The 22,128-nt window shown below is 43.4% G+C and overlaps 1 protein-coding gene across 1 annotated transcript; it reads left to right on the top strand.

Annotated features, from left to right (window-relative positions):
* Positions 1–9,899: 9,899 nt before the first annotated feature.
* On the top strand, positions 9,900–13,150 carry LOC115176150 (uncharacterized). Its single transcript, XM_029735978.1, has 3 exons — positions 9,900–10,127; positions 11,913–12,319; positions 12,585–13,150. The coding sequence occupies exons 1-3, from the start codon at positions 9,942–9,944 to the stop codon at positions 12,685–12,687; spliced, it is 696 nt and encodes a 231-aa protein (XP_029591838.1). The 5' UTR covers positions 9,900–9,941; the 3' UTR covers positions 12,688–13,150.
* Positions 13,151–22,128: the final 8,978 nt, after the last annotated feature.

The following is a 22,128-nucleotide window of genomic DNA, read 5'->3' as shown; positions in this document are numbered from 1 at the left end:
CTGCAACACAACAAATCAAATGTAATGTTATTTGTCACATGTGCCGAATACAACAGGTGTAGACCTTACAGTGAAATGCTTACTTATGAACCCCTAACTAAAAATACAGTTAAAAAAATACAAAATAATAATAATAAATTGAGGACCAACAATAAAATAACAGTAACGAGGCTATAAACAGGGGGTTCCTGGTACATAGTTAATGTGCGGGGGCGCCGGTTAGTCGAGGTAATTGAGGTAATATGTACATGTAGGTAGAGGTAAAGTGACTATGCATAGATAATAAACAGAGAGTAGCAGCAGCTTAAAAATGGGGGGTGGGGACAATGCACCCGTAGACCAAGGTCCTCCCTCCAGCCTTATAAACACTCCCCCAAGTCAATAACGTTCTTGACAGGCTCCTTCCTCATGCGCAGAATAAAACATGCTGACAGCTAAGAGATGTCTTTGAGCGCCGCCTCGTGCCTGTTGTTTTTTAAACAAGACCATTTCTTCACATCATGTTATTGTTCTCCCTTTATTCTTTATCCGAAGCTAAATAAAATCCTTTATTAATTCAAAATACTCAGAAAGTAAATGATTACTTGTTTTCTCATTGTTTTAAGTAAATATGGGAATTTTCTATTATTTTATCATCAACTTTACATCAACTGGGTTGCCTGCAAGCTGAATATGAAAGTCAATGATATGTTCAAGTATGCCATCTGCTGGACAGAAAATGAACACCTCACAGTATCACCACTGTACTGCTCTAAAACGCAAGAGGCCAAGTGAGAGGCACAAAGATACCAAGAAGATTTCACTTACAAGAAGATATACCTGACAAGAAGATATCACTTACAATGATATATCCCTGACATGAAGATATCACTTACAATGATATATCCCTGACAAGAAGCTATCACTTACAATGATATATCCCTGACATGAAGATATCACTTACAATGATATATACCTGACATGAAGATATCACTTACAATGATATATCCCTGACATGAAGATATCACTTACAATGATATATACCTGACATGAAGATATCACTTACAATGATATATCCCTGACATGAAGATATCACTTACAATGATATATCCCTGACAAGAAGATATCACTTACAATGATATATACCTGATATGAAGATATCACTTACAATGATATATCCCTGACAAGAAGATATCACTTACAATGATATATCCCTGACATGAAGATATCACCTACATCAGTTGACAGAGGTGTGAATGCTTTCACTGAAAACAAAACTGAACCTACATTCTCTAATCCTGTTCAACAGCAGAGAGGTTATATTCTGACCTATTGAATCATTACGGAGGTTACCTCACAGTTTAACTTCTGTGAGACGCCATGGGAAGGTATATATCTACTAGTTTATGAGCCATTGAGTTGAGTCAGAGTATCAAGGCCACAGAAGTGTAATTGGCTTTTCGATGTGGTGAATCTGCTGACTGCACACTACCTGCTCTACAGTGAGCCAATGAGCTGAGTGGGATCACAGAGAATAGAGATCAGATGATATGTACGATGTGGGGTGCTGCATACAGTGCTTTTAAAGATCAGTCTAATGGTGTGTGTGTGTGTGTGTGTGTGTGTGTGTGTGTGTGTGTGTGTGTGTGTGTGTGTGTGTGTGTGTGTGTGTGTGTGTGTGTGTGTGTGTGTGTGTGTGTGTGTGTGTGTGTGTGTGTGTGTGTGTGAGTGTGTGTGTGAGTCATGTTCTCATAATGTCCACCAGTGTAATGACCACCAGTGTAATGACCACCAGTGTAATGACCCAGACATACATCTCCATGAGAGAGGAGGATATGATAGAACCATAAATCTACTCCCTCACATTCCCATTCATCAGAAGAAGAATCCAAGGGGTGTCCCAATCCACGGACAGAATTCTAGAAACGTGGCCGGACATGTCACAGACAGACAGACAGACAGACAGACAGACAGACAGACAGACAGACAGACAGACAGACATGGTCAACCCATCTCATCTCCCTCTCTCCTCTCTTTGTCTCCTCTTTCTTTCTCCCTCTGTTTTCTCTACCATCTTTTGTGTTCTCTTGCTATCTACTTCCTTGTTTCTTTCAGTCTTTCCCTATTCTCTCTTTCGCTGCCTTTCTGTGTCTCTGTATCTCACCTTCTGTTGCTAATACCTCCCTTGTCTGTCTCTCTCCCATTATCTCTCTCCCATTATTTTGCTAATACCTCCCTTGTCTGTCTTTCGTTCCTTTTTTCTGACGCTTTCTGTCTTGGTTATTCCCCCCTGCTATTCTCTTCATGGTCCAGTGTCTCTTTCTCTCTCTCCCTCTCTCTCTCTCTCTCTCTCTCTCTCTCTCTCTCTCTCTCTCTCTCTCTGTCTGTCTGTCTGTCTGTCTAGTGATGGAGGAGTCTGCCTCTGAGAGCTGTGGCGCCAGACTCATCCGCACCAGGGGTAATCACACAAACACACACACTCACACACCACACACATACACACACAGAAAGAGAGGGAGAGATCATAGAGAGACATGTTTTAGAGTAAGGATGTGATAGAATGGAAGAGGACAAAACATGACACTGGGAGTAATATGGGAGTTGGAGAGGGGGAGGGATAGATAGACGGAAGAGAGGGAAGGGATAGACAGAGGGAAGAGAGGGGGAGGGATATAGATAGAGGGAAGAGAGGGGAGGGATAGATAGAGGGAAGGGAGGGGGAGGGTTAGATAGACGGAAGAGAGGGGGAGGGATAGATAGAGGGAAGAGAGGGGGAGGGATAGACAGAGGGAAGAGAGGGGGAGGGATAGACAGAGGGAAGAGAGGGGGAGGGATAGATAGAGGGAAGAGAGGGGGAGGGATAGATAGACGGAAGAGAGGGGAGGGATAGATAGAGGGAAGAGAGGGGAGGGATAGATAGACGGAAGAGAGGGGGAGGGATAGATAGAGGGAAGAGAGGAGGAGGGTTAGATAGAGGGAAGAGAGGGGGAGGGATAGATAGAGGGAAGAGAGGGGGAGGGATAGATAGAAGGAAGAGAGGGGAGGGATAGATAGAGGAAAGAGAGGGGGAGGGTTAGATAGAGGGAAGAGAGGGGAGGGATAGATAGAGGGAAGAGAGGGGAGGGATAGATAGAGGGAAGAAAGGGGGAGGGTTAGATAGAGGGAAGAGAGGGGGAGGGTTAGATAGAGGGAAGAGAGGGGAGGGATAGATAGAGGGGAGAGAGGGAGGGATAGATAGAGGGGAGAGAGGGAGGGATAGATAGAGGGAAGAGAGGGGGAGGGATACATAGAGGGGAGGGAAGAGGAGAGATAGATAGAGTGAGAATAAAGAGAAGGATGGATATAGAGGGTGGGGGGGTATCTGTCTGAGTGTGTGGGAGAATTACTTATAAATCCTGACCAATGTATGTGTGGAAGAACTGAGAGTGACAGAGAGAGACAGAGAGAGGGAGAGAAAGAGAGAAACATGCGACATAAAATCCATGTTCATAAACAACAAGTGTTGGTTTAAAATTGGCAAAAACACACACACATTTCTTTCCACAGGGCAGGGGGTGAGACAGGGATGCAGCTTAAGCCCCACCCCCTTCAACATATATATCAACAAGTTGGCGAGGGCACTAGAACAGTCTGCAGCACCCGGCCTCACCCTACAAGAATCAAGTCAAATATCTACTGTTTGCTGATGATCTGGTGCTTCTGTCCCCAACCAAGGAGGGCCTACAGCAGCACCTAGATGTTCTGCACAGATTCTGTCAGACCTGGGTCCTGACGGTAAACCTCAATGAGACACAAATAATAATAATAATAATAATAATGGTGTTCCAAAGAAGGTCCCGTTGCCAGGACCACGAATTCAAATTCTATCTAGACACCGTTGCCCTAGAGCAGGGTTTCGGCGGTGCCCCCCCCCCCCCCCCCCCCCACTACGCAGCGGATTAAAATAATCTTAGCTTGATGATAAATTGGTTATTTGAATCAGCTGTGTAGTGCTAGGAGGGGGGGGACAAGACCGAGTTTGGGAAACCTTGCCCTAGAGCCCACAAAAAACTATACTGGCCTGAACATCAGCTCAACAGGAAACAAGAAGAGCCTTCTATGCCATCAAAAGGAACATAAAATTCAACATACCAATTAGGATCCGGCTAAAAATACTCGAATAGAACTGCCCTTCACGGTTGTGAGGTCTGGGGTCTGCTAAAATCAAAATCAAATCAAATTGTATTTGTCACATGCACCGAATACAACAGGTTCACCTTACAGTGAAATGCTTACTTACAAGCCCTTAACCAACAATGCAGTTTTAAGAAAATACCAAAAAACAAGTAAGAGATAAGAATAACAAATAATTAAAGAGTAGCAGTAAATAACAATAGCGGGGCTATATACAGGGAGTACCGGTACAGAGTCAATGAGTGGGGGCACCGGTGTCGAGATAATTGACGTAATATGTACATCTAGGTAGAGTGTATGAAAGTGACTATGCATAGATAATAACAGAGAGTAGCAGCAGTGTAGAAGGGGGGGGGGGGCAATGCAAATAGTCTGGGTAGCCATTTGATTAGATATTCAGGAGTCTTATGGCTAGGGGGTAGAAGCTGTTTAGAAACCTTTTGGTCCTAGACTTGGCACTCCGGTATTGCTTGTCGTGCGGTAGCAGTCTATGACTAGGGTGGCTGGAGTCTTTGACAATTTTTAGGGCCTTCCTCTGACACCACCTGGTAGAGAGGTCCTGAATGGCAGGAAGCTTTGCCCGGGTGATGTACTGGGCCGTACGCACTACCCTCTGTAGTGCAGTGCGGTCGGAGGCCGAGCAGTTGCCATACCAGGCAGTGATGCAACTCGTCAGGATGATCTCGATGGTGCAGCTGTAAAACCATCCAAGATGGCGCTGCAGTAGGATATGTATCTGTCTTTGTCTTATCCCGTGTAAATTATCCTATGTAAATAGCCGGTCTTTTTCTTATATATCTTAATGACGATGATGATTTTACTTCCAAGATGGCGTAGCAGTCAGACGTCTTTGTCTTTGTCTTGTCAAGTCCCATGTATATATCTTTTTATATATTTTTCTTCGCATTTAAAAAAATATATTTTCCTAAACTTCAACTTCAAAATACTCTCCTGCAACCTGCCTCACCCAATGTGTTGTGGATCTGCTTTTTTTCTAAAGTATTTCTATTTACCTCGGAACTGGAGTCCCTCAACTGAAGCTAGCCAGCTAACTAGCTACCAGCTATCAGTCAGCTAACCACTGCTAGTGGTCATCAGCTAACCTTTAGTTCGGAAAGCTCTCGCCAGTTCGTACAACGCGTTTCAAACCAGAGCATACCGGACCTATTTTTCTCTCCATATCCCTGGATTCCTACCGCAAACTCTGAACCTTTTCATCTGGATCATCGCAGCTACCTAACCGCAATCCGGGTTGACTGCTCCTGGCTAATGTTTCCATCCCGGAGCAAGCACCAATTAGCCTGGAGCTAGCCCATGCTATGCCCATCTCCCGGCTAGGGCTCCTGGGCTACAATATCCGGACCCCTTCTACTGCCGGTACGGGGCACGGAACCCCGCCGATCCTTCACGACTGGAATACCGACATAATCTGCCAGATGATTCCAAAAGGCCCCTCAGGCGCGACGTCCCCTGATGGCCCATTCTGCTAACCGTGGCCTGCTAGCTATCTAGAGCATACTGGACTGTTAGCTGATCCATTGGCCAATTTCTTGGACCACTATACCCATTTTGCCAATTGGACTTGGACCCCTCTGCTACTTGGAACCCTACTAATCCACGACTGGTCTATCGACGTCACCGCACGAGGAGGCAAAAACAGACTTTCCTCCATCGCGACGTCCCTCTAAGGCCCTTCTGCTAGCTTGCTAGCCCCGGCCTGCTAACTGCTAGCTTGCTAACCCCGGCCTGCTAACTGTCTGAATCGCTGTGTCCCCAACCAGCCCAACCACTCACTGGACCCATACAGTCACTTGGCTACGCATGCCTCTCCCTAATATCAATATGCCTTGTCCATTACTGTCCTGGTTAGTGATTACTGTCTTATTTCACTGTAGAGCCTCTAGCCCTGCTCAATATGCCTTAACCAACCATGTTGTCCCACCTCCTACATATGCGATGACATCACCTGGTTTAAACGTCTCTAGAGACTATATCTCTCTCATCATTACTCAATGTCTAGGTTTACCTCCAATGTACTCACATCCTACCATACCTTTGTCTGTACATTATGCCTTGAATCTATGCTATCGTGCCCAGAAAGCTGCTCCTTTTACTCTCTGTTCCGAACGTGCTAGACGGCCAGTTCTTATAGCCTTTAGCCGTACCCTTATCCTACTTCTCCTCTGTTCCTCTGGTGATGTAGAGGCTAATTCAGGACCTGCAGTGCCTAGCTCCACTCCTATTCCCCAGGTGCTCTTATTGTTGACTTCTGTAACCGTAAAAGCCTTGGTTTCATGCATGTTAACATTAGAAGTTTGCTTAATTCACTGCTTTAGCACACTCTGCCAACCCGGATGTCTTAGCTGTATCCGAATCCTGGCTTAGGAAAACCACCAAAAACCCTGAAATTTCCATCCCTAACTATAACATTTTCCGCCAAGATAGAACTGCCAAAGGGGGCGGTGTTGCAATCTACTGCAGAGAGAGCCTGCAGAGTTCTGTCTTACTATCTAGGTCTGTACCCAAACAATTCAAGCTTCTACTTCTAAAAATCCACCTTTCCAGAAACAAGTCTCTCACCGTTGCCGCTTGCTATAGACCACCCTCTGCCCCCAGCTTTGCCCTGGACACCATATGTGAATTGATTGCCCCCCCCCCATCTATCTTCTGAGCTCGTGCTACTAGTTGACCTAAACTGGGACATGCTTAACACCCCAGCCATCCTACAATCTAAGGTTGATGCCCTCAACCTCGCACAAATTATCAATGAACCTCCCAGGTACAACCCCAAATCCGTAAACACGGGCACCCTCATAGATATCATCCTAACTAACTCACCCTCCAAATACACCTCTGCTGTTTTTAACCAAGAACTCAGCAATCACTGCCTCATTGTCTGCATCCGTAATGGGTCTGCGGTCAAACGACCACCCCTCATCACTGTCAAACGCTCCCTAAAACACTTCAGCGAACAGGCCTTTCTAATCGACCTGGCCGGTGTATCCTGGAATGACACTGACCTCATCCCGTCAGTAGAGGATGCCTGGTTATTCTTTAAAAGTGCCTTCCTCACCATCTTAAATAAGCATGCTCCATTCAAAAAATGTAGATCTAGGAATAAATATAGCCCTTGGTTCACTCCAGACCTGTCTGCCCTTGACGAGCACAAAAACATCCTGTGGCGTTCTGCATTAGCATCAAATAGCCCCCGTGATATGCAACTTTTCAGGGAAGTTAGGAACCAATATACACAGGCAGTTAGGAAAGCTAAGGTTAGCTTTTTCAAACAGAAATTTGCATCCTGTAGTATGAACTCAAAAAAGTTGTGGGACACTGTAAAGTCCATGGAGAATAAGAGCACCTCCTCCCAGCTGCCCACTGCACTGAGGCTAGGAAACACTGTCACCACCGATAAATCCACTATAATTGAGAATTTCAATAAGCATTTCTCTACGGCTGGCCATGCTTTCCACCTGGCCACCCCTACCCCGGTCAACTGCCCGACACCCTCCACAGCAACTCGCCCAAGCCCCCACCATTTCTCCTTCAGCCAAGTACAGATAGCTGATGTTCTGAAAGAGCTGCAAAATCTAGACCCTTACAAATCAGCCGGGCTAGACAATCTGGACCCTCTCTTTCTACAATTATCTGCCCAAATTGTTGCAACCCCTATTACTAGCCTGTTCAACCTCTCTTTCGTATCGTCTGAGATTCCCAAAAATTGGAAAGCTGCGCGATCATCCCCTTCTTCGAAGGTGTAGACACTCTAGACCCAAACTGCTACAGACCTGTATCTATCCTACCCTGCCTTTCTAAGGTCTTCGAAAGCCAAGTTAACAAACAGATTACCGACCATTTCGAATCCCACCGTACCTTCTCCGCTATGCAATCTGTTTTCAGAGCTGGTCATGGGTGCACCTCAGCCACGCTCAAGGTCCTAAACGATATCATAAATGCCATCGATAAGAGACATTACTGTGCAGCCGTATTCACCTGGCCAATGCTTTCGACTCTGTCAATCACCACATTCTTATCGGCAGACTAAACAGTCTTGGTTTCTCAAATGACTGCCTCACCTGGTTCACCAACTACTTCTCTGACAGAGTTCAGTGTATCAAATTGGAGTGCCTGTTGTCTGGACCTCTGCATAGACCTCATGCATAGAAAAAGGAAAACCACCAAGAAAAGGAAACAGGCAATCTAACTCCAGACACCACTCGCACTCGCTCATACAATTCCCAGCATGCACCAACACTCCCAGCATGCAGAGTGGGAGAGAGAGAGAGTTAAAGACAGAGACAGAGACAGATCATTTTTTAAAGAATTTCAGGTTGTGATGTTTGGATCAAATAAATATTTTAAATAAGTAATTATGACATTTTTTATCATTCAGTGTCAACCGAACGAAAATACAAACCTAGTGAGTAATTCATTAACTCAAACAAAGCCACTATCATTCAGAATCAGAATGTGGAATGACATACGTCATGACGGGGACTCAGGGTCATTTAAATGAAAGAACTGGAACATGTTATTCGCTGAATTAGTTCATTAATGTTAATGACCTTCATCAAGCTCTCTCACAATTCAACGTTTTTTTTTTTCAGGAATATTTTCACTGCAGCCCACTAGCTGTTGCCTAGATACAGGTAACACAACACTCAATAAATAACAGCTGAATGTTAGTAGGCTAAGAGGGAAAGAATGTTATAGAAAAGCATTAATTAGAAGTAGCGTTGATAAGTGTCCAAACCATTAAGTCATCAGATTGAAATGTTCGTCTCGTATCCACACATAATAACTGAGGTAGAAGTTGGGATATTGTTTTTTTACACAGACAGACCAATTCTGATCTTTTGCGCAATTATCTAAATGGCCAAAATACCAATGAATGAAAAACAGGTCAGAATTGGGCTGCTGTGTAAACGTGGTGATAGAGGGGGCAGTCCAAAAAAAAACGTCCATTCACACACTCACATGCACTTATTTGGATCCACAATAAAATGTATGTTACTCAAGGGTCATACTGTACTGTATATAACCTTTAGTCAATTGACCAGTAAGACCCAATTTGTCACCCCCGACACATGCTCATTTACCCCTCATACATCACACCCACACACACACACACACACACACACACACACACACACACACACACACACACACACACACACACACACACACACACACACACACACACACACACACTCTGTTACCATGACCACAAAGATGCTCTAACAATTAATAAATTAATACTCATGTCACGTCACACTTTTTAAAATACTCTTTCCCTGTCTTTTGGTGTGTGTGTGTTTATGTGTGTGTGTGTGTGTGTGTGTGTGTGTGTGTGTGTGTGTGTGTGTGTGTGTGTGTGTGAGAGAGAGAGAGTGTGTGTGTGAGAGTAAGAGTGAGAGTGTGTGGCACATGTCCAGTAGGGCAGGTTGAACACTGTTCAATGACTGGTTGATTCTGGTCATGTGATTGTATGATGTGCAATGAGGGCCAAATGAGCACATGTTCACTTGCATTCATTGATAATTATATGGTGAATTTTGAATGTGTGTGTGTGTGTGTACTATGTTTTGTATGTGGGCCAAATTAGGTGGGCAATACGTTCATTCATGATTGTGGTTGGTGAATGGCGTGTGTGTGTGTGTGTGTGTGTGTGTGTGTGTGTGTGTGTGTGTGTGTGTGTGTGTGTGTGTGTGTGTGTGTGTGTGTGTGTGTGTGTGAACCCTTTAAGAGCAGGTGACAGTCAGGGACAGAGGGTATAAGTATGGTAGTCAATGTTCCACAGAGACAAGATGCTTCCTGTCACTGCCACTTTGAGGACGACCATGTCAATGTTTACCTTGGTTATTCTGGGGTGTTTGGGGTTCCAAGGGGTGATGGCCTCTGACTCCAGGGTGTACAGAATGTCCATGACCAACGACAACGACGGACACACCACCAGTCAGCGACAGCACCCTCAGGTAAGCTTAACCCTACACCCAAAATTACCTCTAAAGTAGTAGTAGGGTGGCAGGTAGGCTAGTGGTTAGTGTTGGATTAGTAACCAGAAGGTTGCAAGATTGTATCTCCAAGGTGACAAGGTGAAAATCTGTCGTTCTGCCCCTGAACAAGGCACTGTTCCTAGGCCGTCATTGTAAATAAGAATTTGTTCTTAACTGACTTGCCTAGTTAAATAAAGGTCAAATAAAAAAGTGTTGGCAATAAGAAGCTTGAAAAAAGAGGTAAAATGTAGCAACATACAATTTAATGTCAACATTAGACAATAAAGTAGAGCTAATAATTGATGATAATTGATATTCTAATAATTGATAGTCTATATTATTGTTATTAATAATTATTTTCATAGTAAACTTGATTTAAATCAGCTAACCTAGTTGGTAGTTATTTGCTAGCTAATTGCAGCTCACAGGCTTTGTTTACACAAGCAGCCCAGTTCTTGGCAATTGAGCTGATCTGATAGGTCAAAAGACCAATTAGTGAAAAATGAATCAGAATAAAAGCAGAGAAAACAGGATAACATGTAGCCTAAAGCGCCACTCATAGCAATAACATATTATATACAATGGAAAACACCTAAAAAGACCCACTAAATAAAAGCCAAAGTAAAAAGGTGAGTTTTGAGCTGCTTTTGTCAATAGATTATCTGTATCTAATGTAAAGGGCATTACAGAGTTTTGGTGCAGCTCTTAATAAATGGTAACTAAGCCTACGTATTTATTACCAAATCATCATTTTTTGGCTTATTAAAACAAGGTGGCACAATGTTCTACTAACAGAATTGCCAGCAGCATACCACCCTGCATCCACCCAGCTGGCTTGCATCCACCCAGCTGGCTTGCATCCACCCAGCTGGCTTGCATCCACTCAGCTGGCTTGCATCCACCCAGCTGGCTTGCTTCTGAAGCTAAGCAGGGTTGGTCCTGGTTGTTGCTGGAAGTGGTGTTGGAGGGCCAGTAGGAAGCACCCTTTCCTCTGGTCCCCAAAAAATATCCCAATCCCCCAGGTCAGTGATTGGGGACATTGCCCTGTGTAGGATGCTGTCTTTTGGATGGGATGTTAAACGGGTGTCCTGACTCTCTAAGATCCCATGGCACTTATTGTAAGAGTGAGGGTGTTAACCCTGATGTCTGGGCTAAATTCCCAATCTGGTCACCTAATCATCCCCATCCTTCAATTGGCTCATTCATCTCCGCTGTAACTTTTCCCCAGATTGTTGCTGTAAATGAGAATGTGTTCTCAGTCAACTTACCTGTGAAAAATAAGGGTTAAACTATGCATTTATTTCCAAATCATAATATTTTGGAGGCACAATGTTCTACTAACTGAATTGAGCTGCATATTTATGTTCTGATTAGACATCAGTCTGACAATCATGCACACCAGGAACACTCCTTCTTGTAGGGAGTTTTTCCTGGCCACTGCGCTTCTGCTTCTGCATTGCTTGCTCTTTGGGGTTTTAGGCTGGGAATCTGTTGTAAAAAGGGTTTTATAAAATACATTTGATTGATATTATGATTCCATAGTTTCCGAGTAAATATCAGGTTAAAAAAAGATCTGCTAAAATGGCCATGCAATGCTGCTCTATTGATTTGATATGACAATCAAGTTGTAGCCTATTTTACCAGTTAACGAATAGTCATCAATAATATTATTTTTTGTGTAATTATATCTAGATTTTATACACACAAAATAAGATGAGGGAAAGTGGAATATTTTATGTTTTTTCCCTGCGTTTTGCTTTTCAGACAAGCAATGAAATACCACGGAGTATCGAGGTGGATGATTTCAAAATCAACGTAGTGCCGACCAGCGGCAAAGTCATCTTAGCACCGACCATGGTCCGACTCTACCCGCCACCTGTCAAAACGTCACACCTTCATGCCAACCTCCCGCTGCGCTTCGGCCGGGACTCCCTACCCGACGATACCCACTCACCCAAAACTACCCTCAATTTACCACAACGGTTTGGAAGAGCACAGGGGTCTGGCGAAACGGAACCAACGTCGTGTATTGAGTGTCCCCATGTCGGGACACTGCCCTCCGCCACCCTGCCACAGAGGTTCGGCAGGAATGAGTTCAACCGCAGGAATCCGTTCCGAGCCATGGCCTTTTTCTCACGTAGCCACGAACCCGTGACAAATGGAAACATTAGGTAAGCCTACATTGACAATAATGGTGTTTTTGTTGCATATTTCGACCAATAACATAAGGTAGCCTATTAAATAATTGCATTACTATTTAATATATATATACATATACATATATGTAAATATATATATACACACATATATATATGTGTATGTGTGTGTGTGTGTAAAACAGATACAGTACCATTTAGGCTTCAATTTATAGACTTTCGAATGGGCAAGCCCCATAGGCCTATAATTTCAAAATGTACATCTATTTTCATTCTTCAGGCAGCAAGACTATAATTATTATGATTTTGGCTCAGAGGAAGAAGAGACACGGGAGAAGACTCTGAAGAGCTCAACGTTGGATTTACTCCTCTGGAACTCTTGAAAGAACTCTGTCGCCACAGAAGCCGGTCCCGTTTTCATGCCCTGGGTCGCTTATGTTTTTTCGTAATTTTAATCTACTATGTAATGTATGAATATTGTTAAATCGGTGGCATATTGTTATTTAATCATGTAAAACACAAATTAAAACGATAGTATCGATTTTACCGTTGATTTGAATGTCATTCGTTTCAGAACCATGGATAGGTCCAAAGTGGTCTACCAAACGCCAACTTCTGAAGGTTCCACTTCTCAACCACTCTCTCTCGTCTCTCTCGCCTCCCCTCTCCTCCCAATTGAAAAAAACCCAAACAAAAACAGTAGGCCTGCTTAGCTAATGATAGATAGGCTAATCATGTAATACTGTAGCTAGACCAGGTGCTGGCTGTGCTGGAGTTGGCTGACTGGCCAACCTGGTCTCAGAGCAGTTTGTATTATTTTGTATGTAAATCTTGCACGCTCCATTTAGTATGATATGTTACGTTTCATATGATATGTATTAATTTGTGGATGTCCGTCACTGTCACATCCTGACCAGTAGAGGGTGTAGTTGGGTCAGGACGTGGCAGAAAAGAGTGGGTGTTTTGATTGTTTCGTTGATTTTGGCCGTGTGACTTCCAATCAGGCACAGCTGTAGAGGGTTGTGGCTGATTGGGAGTCACACATAAGTTGCCTACGTTTCCTTTGTGTTTCGTGGGTAATTGTTCTTGTCACAGTGGTTGCACCTGACAGGACTGTGTTGGCTGTCAGTTTTCTTGTTTTGTAAATTGCATAGTGTTCCGTTGAATTAAATTATGTTGAACACTAACTCCGCCGCATTTTGGTCCATTTCTGAAGACAGCCGTTACAATCACCCATTTTGTGTGATATGTTATGAATAACAATTCGTATTATATGTTACGAATTTACAAAACGTACAATATGTTACGAATTTCCAAACTTACTATATGTTACAAATGTGCAAAATGTATGATATGCTACACATTCTAGCTAAGTGGCTAGGTGGCTAACATTAGCTAGCTGGCTAACGTTAGCAAGGCTAGGGGTTAGGGTTAAGTTTAGGGCTAAGTTTGGAGTCAGGTTAAAGGGTTAAGGTTAGGGTTAGGGGAATGGTTGGCTAAAAGGGTTAAAGTTGAGGTAAGAGGAAGTGTTAGCAACATGAAAAGTAGGTAAAAAGTAGTAAGTATTTGAAAATGTCAAAATAACTAAAATGCCTAAATCTGTGATGAGATTCAAACTCACACCTTTAGGTGGATAGATGTTCACGTTATACGCTCACCCATTCACCCTGACCAACCACCCTACTACCATCTTTGCCTTACGTAACCATCTGTCTTAGGCAAAATGGAAATTAAACTGGATGGTCTTCAGAGATAGATGGGAGGGGTTGATGTTAGCTGAAAGGTAGGATTAAAAATAAACAAAAAATAACTATTGTAAAATACATTGTGTCCGTAAAATGTATATAGAGTGTATGAGCTGGAAGTAGAAGCCTAAGTGTTGATGTTCATTAGTTCACTCCAATTACGGGAGGGGTTTTAGGGTTAGGGGAAAATAACAAAGGAAAATATATTTTAAAAAGATATGTGTATATATTTATATGTATATATACTGTATATATACACTACCAGTCAAAAGTCTGACACACCTACTCATTCAAGGGTTTTTCTTTATTTTTAAAAGACATCAAAACTATGAAATAACACATATGGAATCATGTAGTAACCACACATGCAGAGATCATCCGTTCACCTACTCTACGTCTCACAAAGACACGGCGGTTGGAACCAAAATTCTCTAATTTGGACTCAGATTTCCACCGGTCTAAAGTCCATTGCTTGTGTTTCTTGGCCCAAGCAAGTCTCTTCTTACCGGTGTTCTTTAGTAGTGGTTTCTTTGCAGCAATTCAACCATGAAGGCCTGATTCACACAATCTCCTCTGAACAGTTGATATTGAGATGTGTCTGTTACTTGAAGTCTGAAGCATTTATTTAGGCTGCAATTTCTGAGGCTGGTAACTAATGAACTTATCCTCTGCAGCAGAGGTAACTCTGGGTCTTCCTTTTCTGTGGTGGTCCTCATGAGAGACAGTTTCATCCAGGCGCTTGATGGTTTTTGCGACTGCACTTGAAGAAACTTTCAAAGTTCTTGGATTTTTTCGGATTGACTGACCTTCATGTCTTAAAGTAACGATGGACTGTCGTTTCTCTTTGCTTATTTGAGTGGTTCTTGCCATAATATGCACTTGGTATTTTACCAAATAGGGATATCTTCTGTATACCCTCTACCTTGTCACACCACAACTGATTGGCTCAAACGCATTAAGAAGGAAGGAAATTCCACAAATTAACTTTTAACAAGGCATACCTGTCAATTGAAATGCATTACAGGAGTACCTCACGAAGCTGGTTGAGAGAGTGCCAAGAGTGTGGAAAGCTGTCATCAAGGCAAAGGGTGGTTACTTTGAAGAAGTTCAATTATAAAATATATTTTGATTTGTTTAATACTTTTTTGGTTACTATATGATTCCATATGTGCTTTTTCATGGTTTTAATGTCTTCACTGTTATTCTACAATGTAGAAAATAACAAAAATAAAGAAAAACCCTGAAATAAGTAGGCGTGTCCCAACTTTTGACTGATATTGTATATTTTTGTTATTTAAGATATGTTGGATGCCATTCCCATTTGAAAATAAAAGGTTTGTGGAAAGTACTATAAATTATTATGTTTGTGCAAAATATATCAGATAAGGAGGGCCAGTCCTGGTCACCTGTATCCACTGGTGACAAAAAATAAAACGTTAGTGTCATGTACTTGCAGCTTTCTTACACAGTGCTATGGCGACAAAAGTGACATAGTAGTCAAATAAGTAACATAGGATATCAATTAAAATAAGTGACATTGTAAATATATAACATAGTAATAAAAATACAAAATAGACTATATGAAGTACATTAGGCATGCAGATAAAATACAGGCTAATGGGAAATAATAGACTATATGAAGTACATTAGGCATGCAGATAAAATACAGGCTAATGGGAAATAATAGACTATATGAAGTACATTAGGCATGCAGATAAAATACAGGCTAATGGGAAATAATAGACTATATGAAGTACATTAGGCATGCAGATAAAATACAGGCTAATGGGAAATAATAGACTATATGAAGTACATTAGGCATGCAGATAAAATACAGGCTAATGGGAAATAATAGACTATATGAAGTACATTAGGCATGCAGATAAAAGACATAGGCTAATGGGAAATAATAGACTATATGAAGTACATTAGGCATGCAGATAAAAGACATAGGCTAATGGGAAATAATAGACTATATGAAGTACATTAGGCATGCAGATAAAATACATAGGCTAATGGGAAATAATAGACTATATGAAGTACATTAGGCATGCAGATAAAAGACATAGGCTAATGGGAAATAAGATGAAATAAACTGCCTACATGGTTATAGTATTATTTTCCCATTTGCATAGTGAGTGGAATAAGTTCAGTGCATTAGCAGCATAGGATTATATTAAGGTATATATGTTAGTAGTGTAGTAAGGTCAAATAACTATTGCATTGGTCTGGAAGACAAAAATGTATATCAGTGTGTCCAGAATATAAATAAATGGTAAGTGTGTGGTAGGGTGCAGTAGTCAGCCCAGGGTTCAGCTGTTGGAACAGTCTTGTGACATCGGAATAGATGCTTGCTTTGAGTCAGGTGGCCCGAGACTTGATGTTGACCGTCACCGCAGCGGATCCCTTTCCCCTATGCGCCGCCGCCTCCCGCCTTCACAATCAGATGACCTGTAACCTGGATCTGGACCACTTTATCCGTAACATCTCAGGGTCTCAGGGTTCTTCCGAATTCAAACCGTCTTCCTATCGCCACAACCTGGACTGGGGCAGGGATAAGGCCTGTTTCAGGGACTTGTTTCTGAAGACCAGAACGTTTTGACTTACTTAAAAATAGAGAAAACAAGTGTAACACATTTAATAATATCAAAACTTCCTGTGAAGTATGGTCTTCAGAAACAAATCCCTAAAACAGGCCTTATCCCCAGTCGAGGTTGTGGCGATGGCAAGACGGTTTGACAGAATGCAAGGCAGCATCCGCCACACTGTCAACTTCAGGTCCTTGTCCCCCATTACAGCCAGAAACCTAAGCTACAAAATGCGAGAAATATTAGAAATGACACATTATGTAAACATATTTCCCTCTCCCACCCGCTATATTTGATTTATTGAGATAGTCTGTAAAGACAGATGTTTCCAGTAAGTATTTACATTTAAGTTGGTAACAGTTCTGGGGTAGATGAGCCTTAATATTGCAGATAGATTGTAGCTGCATAATTTCCAATCCCCCAGATATACATGTCCTTTATTATTTTCCCCTAACCCTACCACCCCTCCCCTAATTGGAGTAAACTAATGGACAATAACACTTAGGCTTCTACTTCCAGCTTATACATACTATGTTCATTTTTAGGACCAATATATTTTAAAATAGTTATCTTTTTTTTGTTTTTACTCCTATGCTTCTGTTACCCTGAACCCCTCCCATCTATTTCTGAAGACCATCCAGTTTGATATATTTCCCAGATATTTTTACTGTGCTGTTTCACAAAAGTTCTGAACCTTTCTATTCTCATAGTCTCTATACATAGTAAATGTAAAAAATATATATATTATTATGTTATTTATCGATTGACTATGATTTTTCAAATCCCCAAGTAGTACTATCTGCAGAGTTAGCTCCAGGTAAATGTTGCAATTCTTCAGTCATTCCTGGACCTGCGACCAAAAACAAGCTATATATGGACAGTACAAAAACAAATGATCTAATGATTCTGTCTCTTCGCAGCAAAATCTGCAGAGCTGGGAAGGTTGTATCCCCCATATATATAACAATATATTGGTTAGAAGAATTTGGTATAATAATTTAAATTGAAGAATTCTAAGTTTTGAATCCGGCATCATTTTGCATATCAGTTCATAAACCATGTCCATGTGGGAGCAATTTCCAGACACCTGAAGGTACCACGTTCATCTGTACAAACAATAGTACGCAAGTATAAACACCATGGGACCACGCAGCCGTCATACCGCTCAGGAAGGAGACGCGTTCTGCCTCCTAGAGATGAACGTACTTTGGAGCGAAAAGTGCAAATCAATCCCAGAACAACAGCAAAGGACCTTGTGAAGATGCTGGAGGAAACAGGTACAAAAGTATCTATATCAACAGTAAAACGACTCCTATATCGACATAACCTGAAAGGCCGCTCAGCAAGGAAGAAGCCACAGCTCCAAAACCGCCATAAAAAAGCCAGACTACGGTTTGCAACTGCACATGGGGACAAAGATTGTACTTTTTGGAGAAATGTCCTCTGGTCTGATGAAACAAAAATAGAACTGTTTGGCCATAATGACCATCGTTATGTTTGGAGGAAAAAGGGGGAGGCTTGCAAGCCAAAGAACATAATCCCAACCATGAAGCACAGGGGTGGCAGCATCATGTTGTAGGGGTGCTTTGCTGCAGGGGGGACTGGTGCACTTCACAAAATAGATGGCATCATGAGGGAGGAAATTTATGTGGATATATTGAAGCAACATCTCAAGACATCAGTCAGGAAGTTTAAGCTTGGTCACAAATGGGTCTTCCAAATGGACAATGACCCCAAGCATACTTCCAAAGTTGTGGCAAAATGGCTCAAGGACAACAAAGTCAAGGTATTGGATTGGCCATCACAAAGCCCTGACCTCAATCCCATAGAAGATTTGTGGGCAGAACTGAAAAAGTGTGTGCAAGCAAGGAAGCCTACAATCCTGACTCAGTTACACCAGCTCTGTCAGGAGGAATAGGCTAAAATTCACCCAACTTATTGTGGGAAGCTTGTGGAAGGCTACGCAAAATGTTTGACCGAAGTTAAACAATTTTAAGGCAATGCTACCAAATACTAATTGAGTGTATGTAAACTTCTGACCCACTGGGAATGTGATGAAAGAAATAAAAGCTGAAATAAATAATTCTGTAAACTATTATTCTGACATTTCACATTCTTAAAATAAAGTGGTGATCCTAACTGACCTAAGACAGGGAATTTTTACTAGGATTAAATGTCAGGAATTGTGAAAAACAGAGTTTAAATGTATTTGGCGAAGGTGTATGTAAACTTCCCACTTCAACTGTGTATGGCACAGCTGTACATTTTTTGATCCTTAAATGAAACTGCTATACTTTTTTTATTCATCACAATGTTCTTTAACCAATTTTGGTCTTTAATGCAGGTTTCCTTACAGACAAGTTCCTTACTTTTCCATTTTTGCGGTAATGCTGTAATTACTGTAGTTGGTTGTAATTTTGGGTGGAGCAGACATTTCCATACGTTTTTGTTAGCTACATGTGTGAGAACTCCATCAGTTTATTTATGATATCATTTACAAAGATTCTACCTTTTTTGAATGTTTAAAAAAAAAATCCACAATTAGTATACTTGAGTTTCACCACAATATTAGTTATATTATTTATTCTGTCTTTTCTGGTGGATTAAACTGAAATCGCGACCAAATTTCTATGGCTTGTTTTAAAAAAATCTATATTTTTTATAGATGATTCCATTTTCAAATAACTGAAAGTGAAAGGTTATAATCTGAACAAAGGGAAAAAGGCCATTCTTGGACATGGGGTGAGACATTCTTACATATCTGCTAGAGAACCAATTTGGATTTAAGTATAACTTTTGTATGACTGACGCCTTTAGTGATGTTAAGTTCTTACCTTCATGTCTGCAGCCCAGACTTGGCACCTTTGGCACATTGTAGTTTCTCACTCCTGGCCCTGTTTGTAACAATAGCGTTACATTGAAATAAAGTAAATACTGTGAAAAAAACAACAGATAGGCAAAGTCTCATCTGGTCGAAGTGAATGTAACATTACATACCTCCATGGTTATCACATCCACATGGTGCTGTTGTGATTACAATGCTTGGCCTGGCCATTGCCCTAATGGAAAGACACCAGATTAGCTACATGAATAAAGGGGCTTTTTTCTAATTATAACCTCAATATTGTTAGCTAGCAAACCATCTTATGTTAGTAAGCTAACTAGCTAGCTAAGTAACTCAGCTAGCAAGCACACAATCAGATAGCAAACTAGCCAACTTAACAGCATTCACCATCATTTTGTAACGCCCTGGCCATAGAGAGGGGTTTTTGTCCTTTATTTTGGTTAGGCCAGGGTGTTACATTGGGTGGGCGTTCTATGTTCCTTTTTTCTATGTTTTTGTATTTCTTTGTTTTGGGCCGTGAGTGTGGCTCCCAATCAGGCACAGCTGAAGCTCGTTGCTGCTGATTGGGAGTCACACATAAGGAGCATGTTTTTTCCTTTGGGTTTGTGGGTAATTGTTTCTGTCAGTATTTTGTTCCAGACAGGACTGTTTGCTGTCGGTTTGCTCACTTTTCTTGTTTTGTATAGTGTTCATGTTGTTGATATTAAATTCGAATAATGAACACTAACTCCGCTGCACCTTGGTCCACTTCTTCAGACGACAGCCGTTACAGAATTACCCACCACCAAAGGACCAAGCAGCAGGAGAACAGCATGGATGGATGGACATGGGCGGATTTAAGGAGGTTCGTGTCCAGGGCTATGGAAGAGTTAAGGGAACCCGAGAGGCAGCCCCAAGAAATTTTTGGGGGGGGGCACAAGGGCTGTGAAGAGGGGCAAGGATGGAGCCCCAGGCCAGCTCCCCGCACTAGCCCTGAGGTACGTGTCTCCAATCTGGTACGCCCAGTACCAGCACCCCGCACCAAGCCCAAGGTGCGTGTCCCCAGCCCCGTCAGTCAACAGTCGTCGGAGCTGCCCGTCAGTCAACAGTCGTCGGAGCTGCCCGTCAGTCAACAGTCGTCGGAGCTGCCCGTCAGTCAACAGTCGTCGGAGCTGCCCGTCAGTCAACAGTCGTCGGAGCTGCCCGTCAGTCAACAGTCGTCGGAGCTGCCCGTCAGTCAACAGTCGTCGGAGCTGCCCGTCAGTCAACAGTCGTCGGAGCTGCCCGCCAGTCAACAGTCGCCGGAGTGGTCAGACTGCGCTGAACTGCCGGAGTGGTCAGACTGCGCTGAACTGCCGGAGTGGCCAGACTGCGCTGAACTGCCGGAGTGGCCAGACTGCGCTGAACTGCCGGAGTGGCCAGACTGCGCTGAACTGCCGGAGTGGCCAGACTGCGCTGAACTGCCGGAGTGGCCAGACTGCGCTGAACTGCCGGAGTGGCCAGACTGCGCTGAACTGCCGGAGTGGCCAGACTGCGCTGAACTGCCGGACTGGCCAGACTGCGCTGAACTGCCGGAGTGGCCAGACTGCGCTGAACTGCCGGAGTGGCCAGACTGCGCTGAACTGCCGGAGTGGCCAGACTGCGCTGAACTGCCGGAGTGGCCAGACTGCGCTGACCTGCCGGAGTGGCCAGACTGCGCTGACCTGCCGGAGTGGCCAGGGACGCCCGCCAGCCCGGTGAGTCCGGTGCCTACGCCTAGGGACAGGCCTCTGTCATGTTTCCCCAGCCTGGTGAATCCTGGGTCAGTGCCGTCAGAGCAGCCAGGGTCGCCCGCCAGCCAGGCGCAACCATCGCCGCCCGCCAGCCGGGCGCAACCATCGCCGCCCGCCAGCCGGGCGCAACCATCGCCGCCCGCCAGCCGGGCGCAACCATCGCCGCCCGCCAGCCGGGCGCAACCATCGCCGCCCGCCAGCCGGGCGCAACCATCGCCGGCCGCCAGCCGGGCGCAGTCAGTGTCGCCCACCAGACCTTCGGCGCGGCCAGGTGCGCCACCGAAGAGGGCGACGTCAAGGGTGGAGCAGAGGCCACGTCCCGCACCTGAGCCGCCGCCGTAAGAGGGCCCACCCGGACCCTCCCCTTCAGAGTCAGGTTTTGCGGCCGGAGTCCGCACCTTTGGGGGGGGGTACTGTAACGCCCTGGCCATAGAGAGGGGTTTTTGTCCTTTATTTTGGTTAGGCCAGGGTGTTACATTGGGTGGGCGTTCTATGTTCCTTTTTCTATGTTTTTGTATTTCTTTGTTTTGGGCCGTGAGTGTGGCTCCCAATCAGGCACAGCTGAAGCTCGTTGCTGCTGATTGGGAGTCACACATAAGGAGCATGTTTTTTCCTTTGGGTTTGTGGGTAATTGTTTCTGTCAGTATTTTGTTCCAGACAGGACTGTTTGCTGTCGGTTTGCTCACTTTTCTTGTTTTGTATAGTGTTCATGTTGTTGATATTAAATTCGAATAATGAACACTAACTCCGCTGCACCTTGGTCCACTTCTTCAGACGACAGCCGTTACACATTTAGCTAGCTAGCAATGGCCAAGCCAGCTAACGTTAGCAAGCTAGCCAAATAATGTTAACTAATCAGGCTAGCTAGCTAGATTTGTCCTCTTTGATGTTAACG

This window comes from Salmo trutta, chromosome 36, assembly GCF_901001165.1.
Source record: "Salmo trutta chromosome 36, fSalTru1.1, whole genome shotgun sequence".
Lineage (NCBI taxonomy): Eukaryota > Metazoa > Chordata > Actinopteri > Salmoniformes > Salmonidae > Salmo > Salmo trutta.
The sequence above is the reverse complement of the archived record's forward strand: the minus strand, read 5'-3'. Positions and strand labels throughout refer to the sequence as shown.

Coding starts and splice junctions, on each gene's coding strand:
- LOC115176150 (XM_029735978.1), top strand. CDS start 9,942: ATGTTCCACAGAGACAAGATGCTTCCTGTCACTGCCACTTTGAGGACG. Junction 10,128..11,912: donor GTCAGCGACAGCACCCTCAG/GTAAGCTTAACC, acceptor TTTGCTTTTCAG/ACAAGCAATGAAATACCACG. Junction 12,320..12,584: donor GTGACAAATGGAAACATTAG/GTAAGCCTACAT, acceptor TTCATTCTTCAG/GCAGCAAGACTATAATTATT.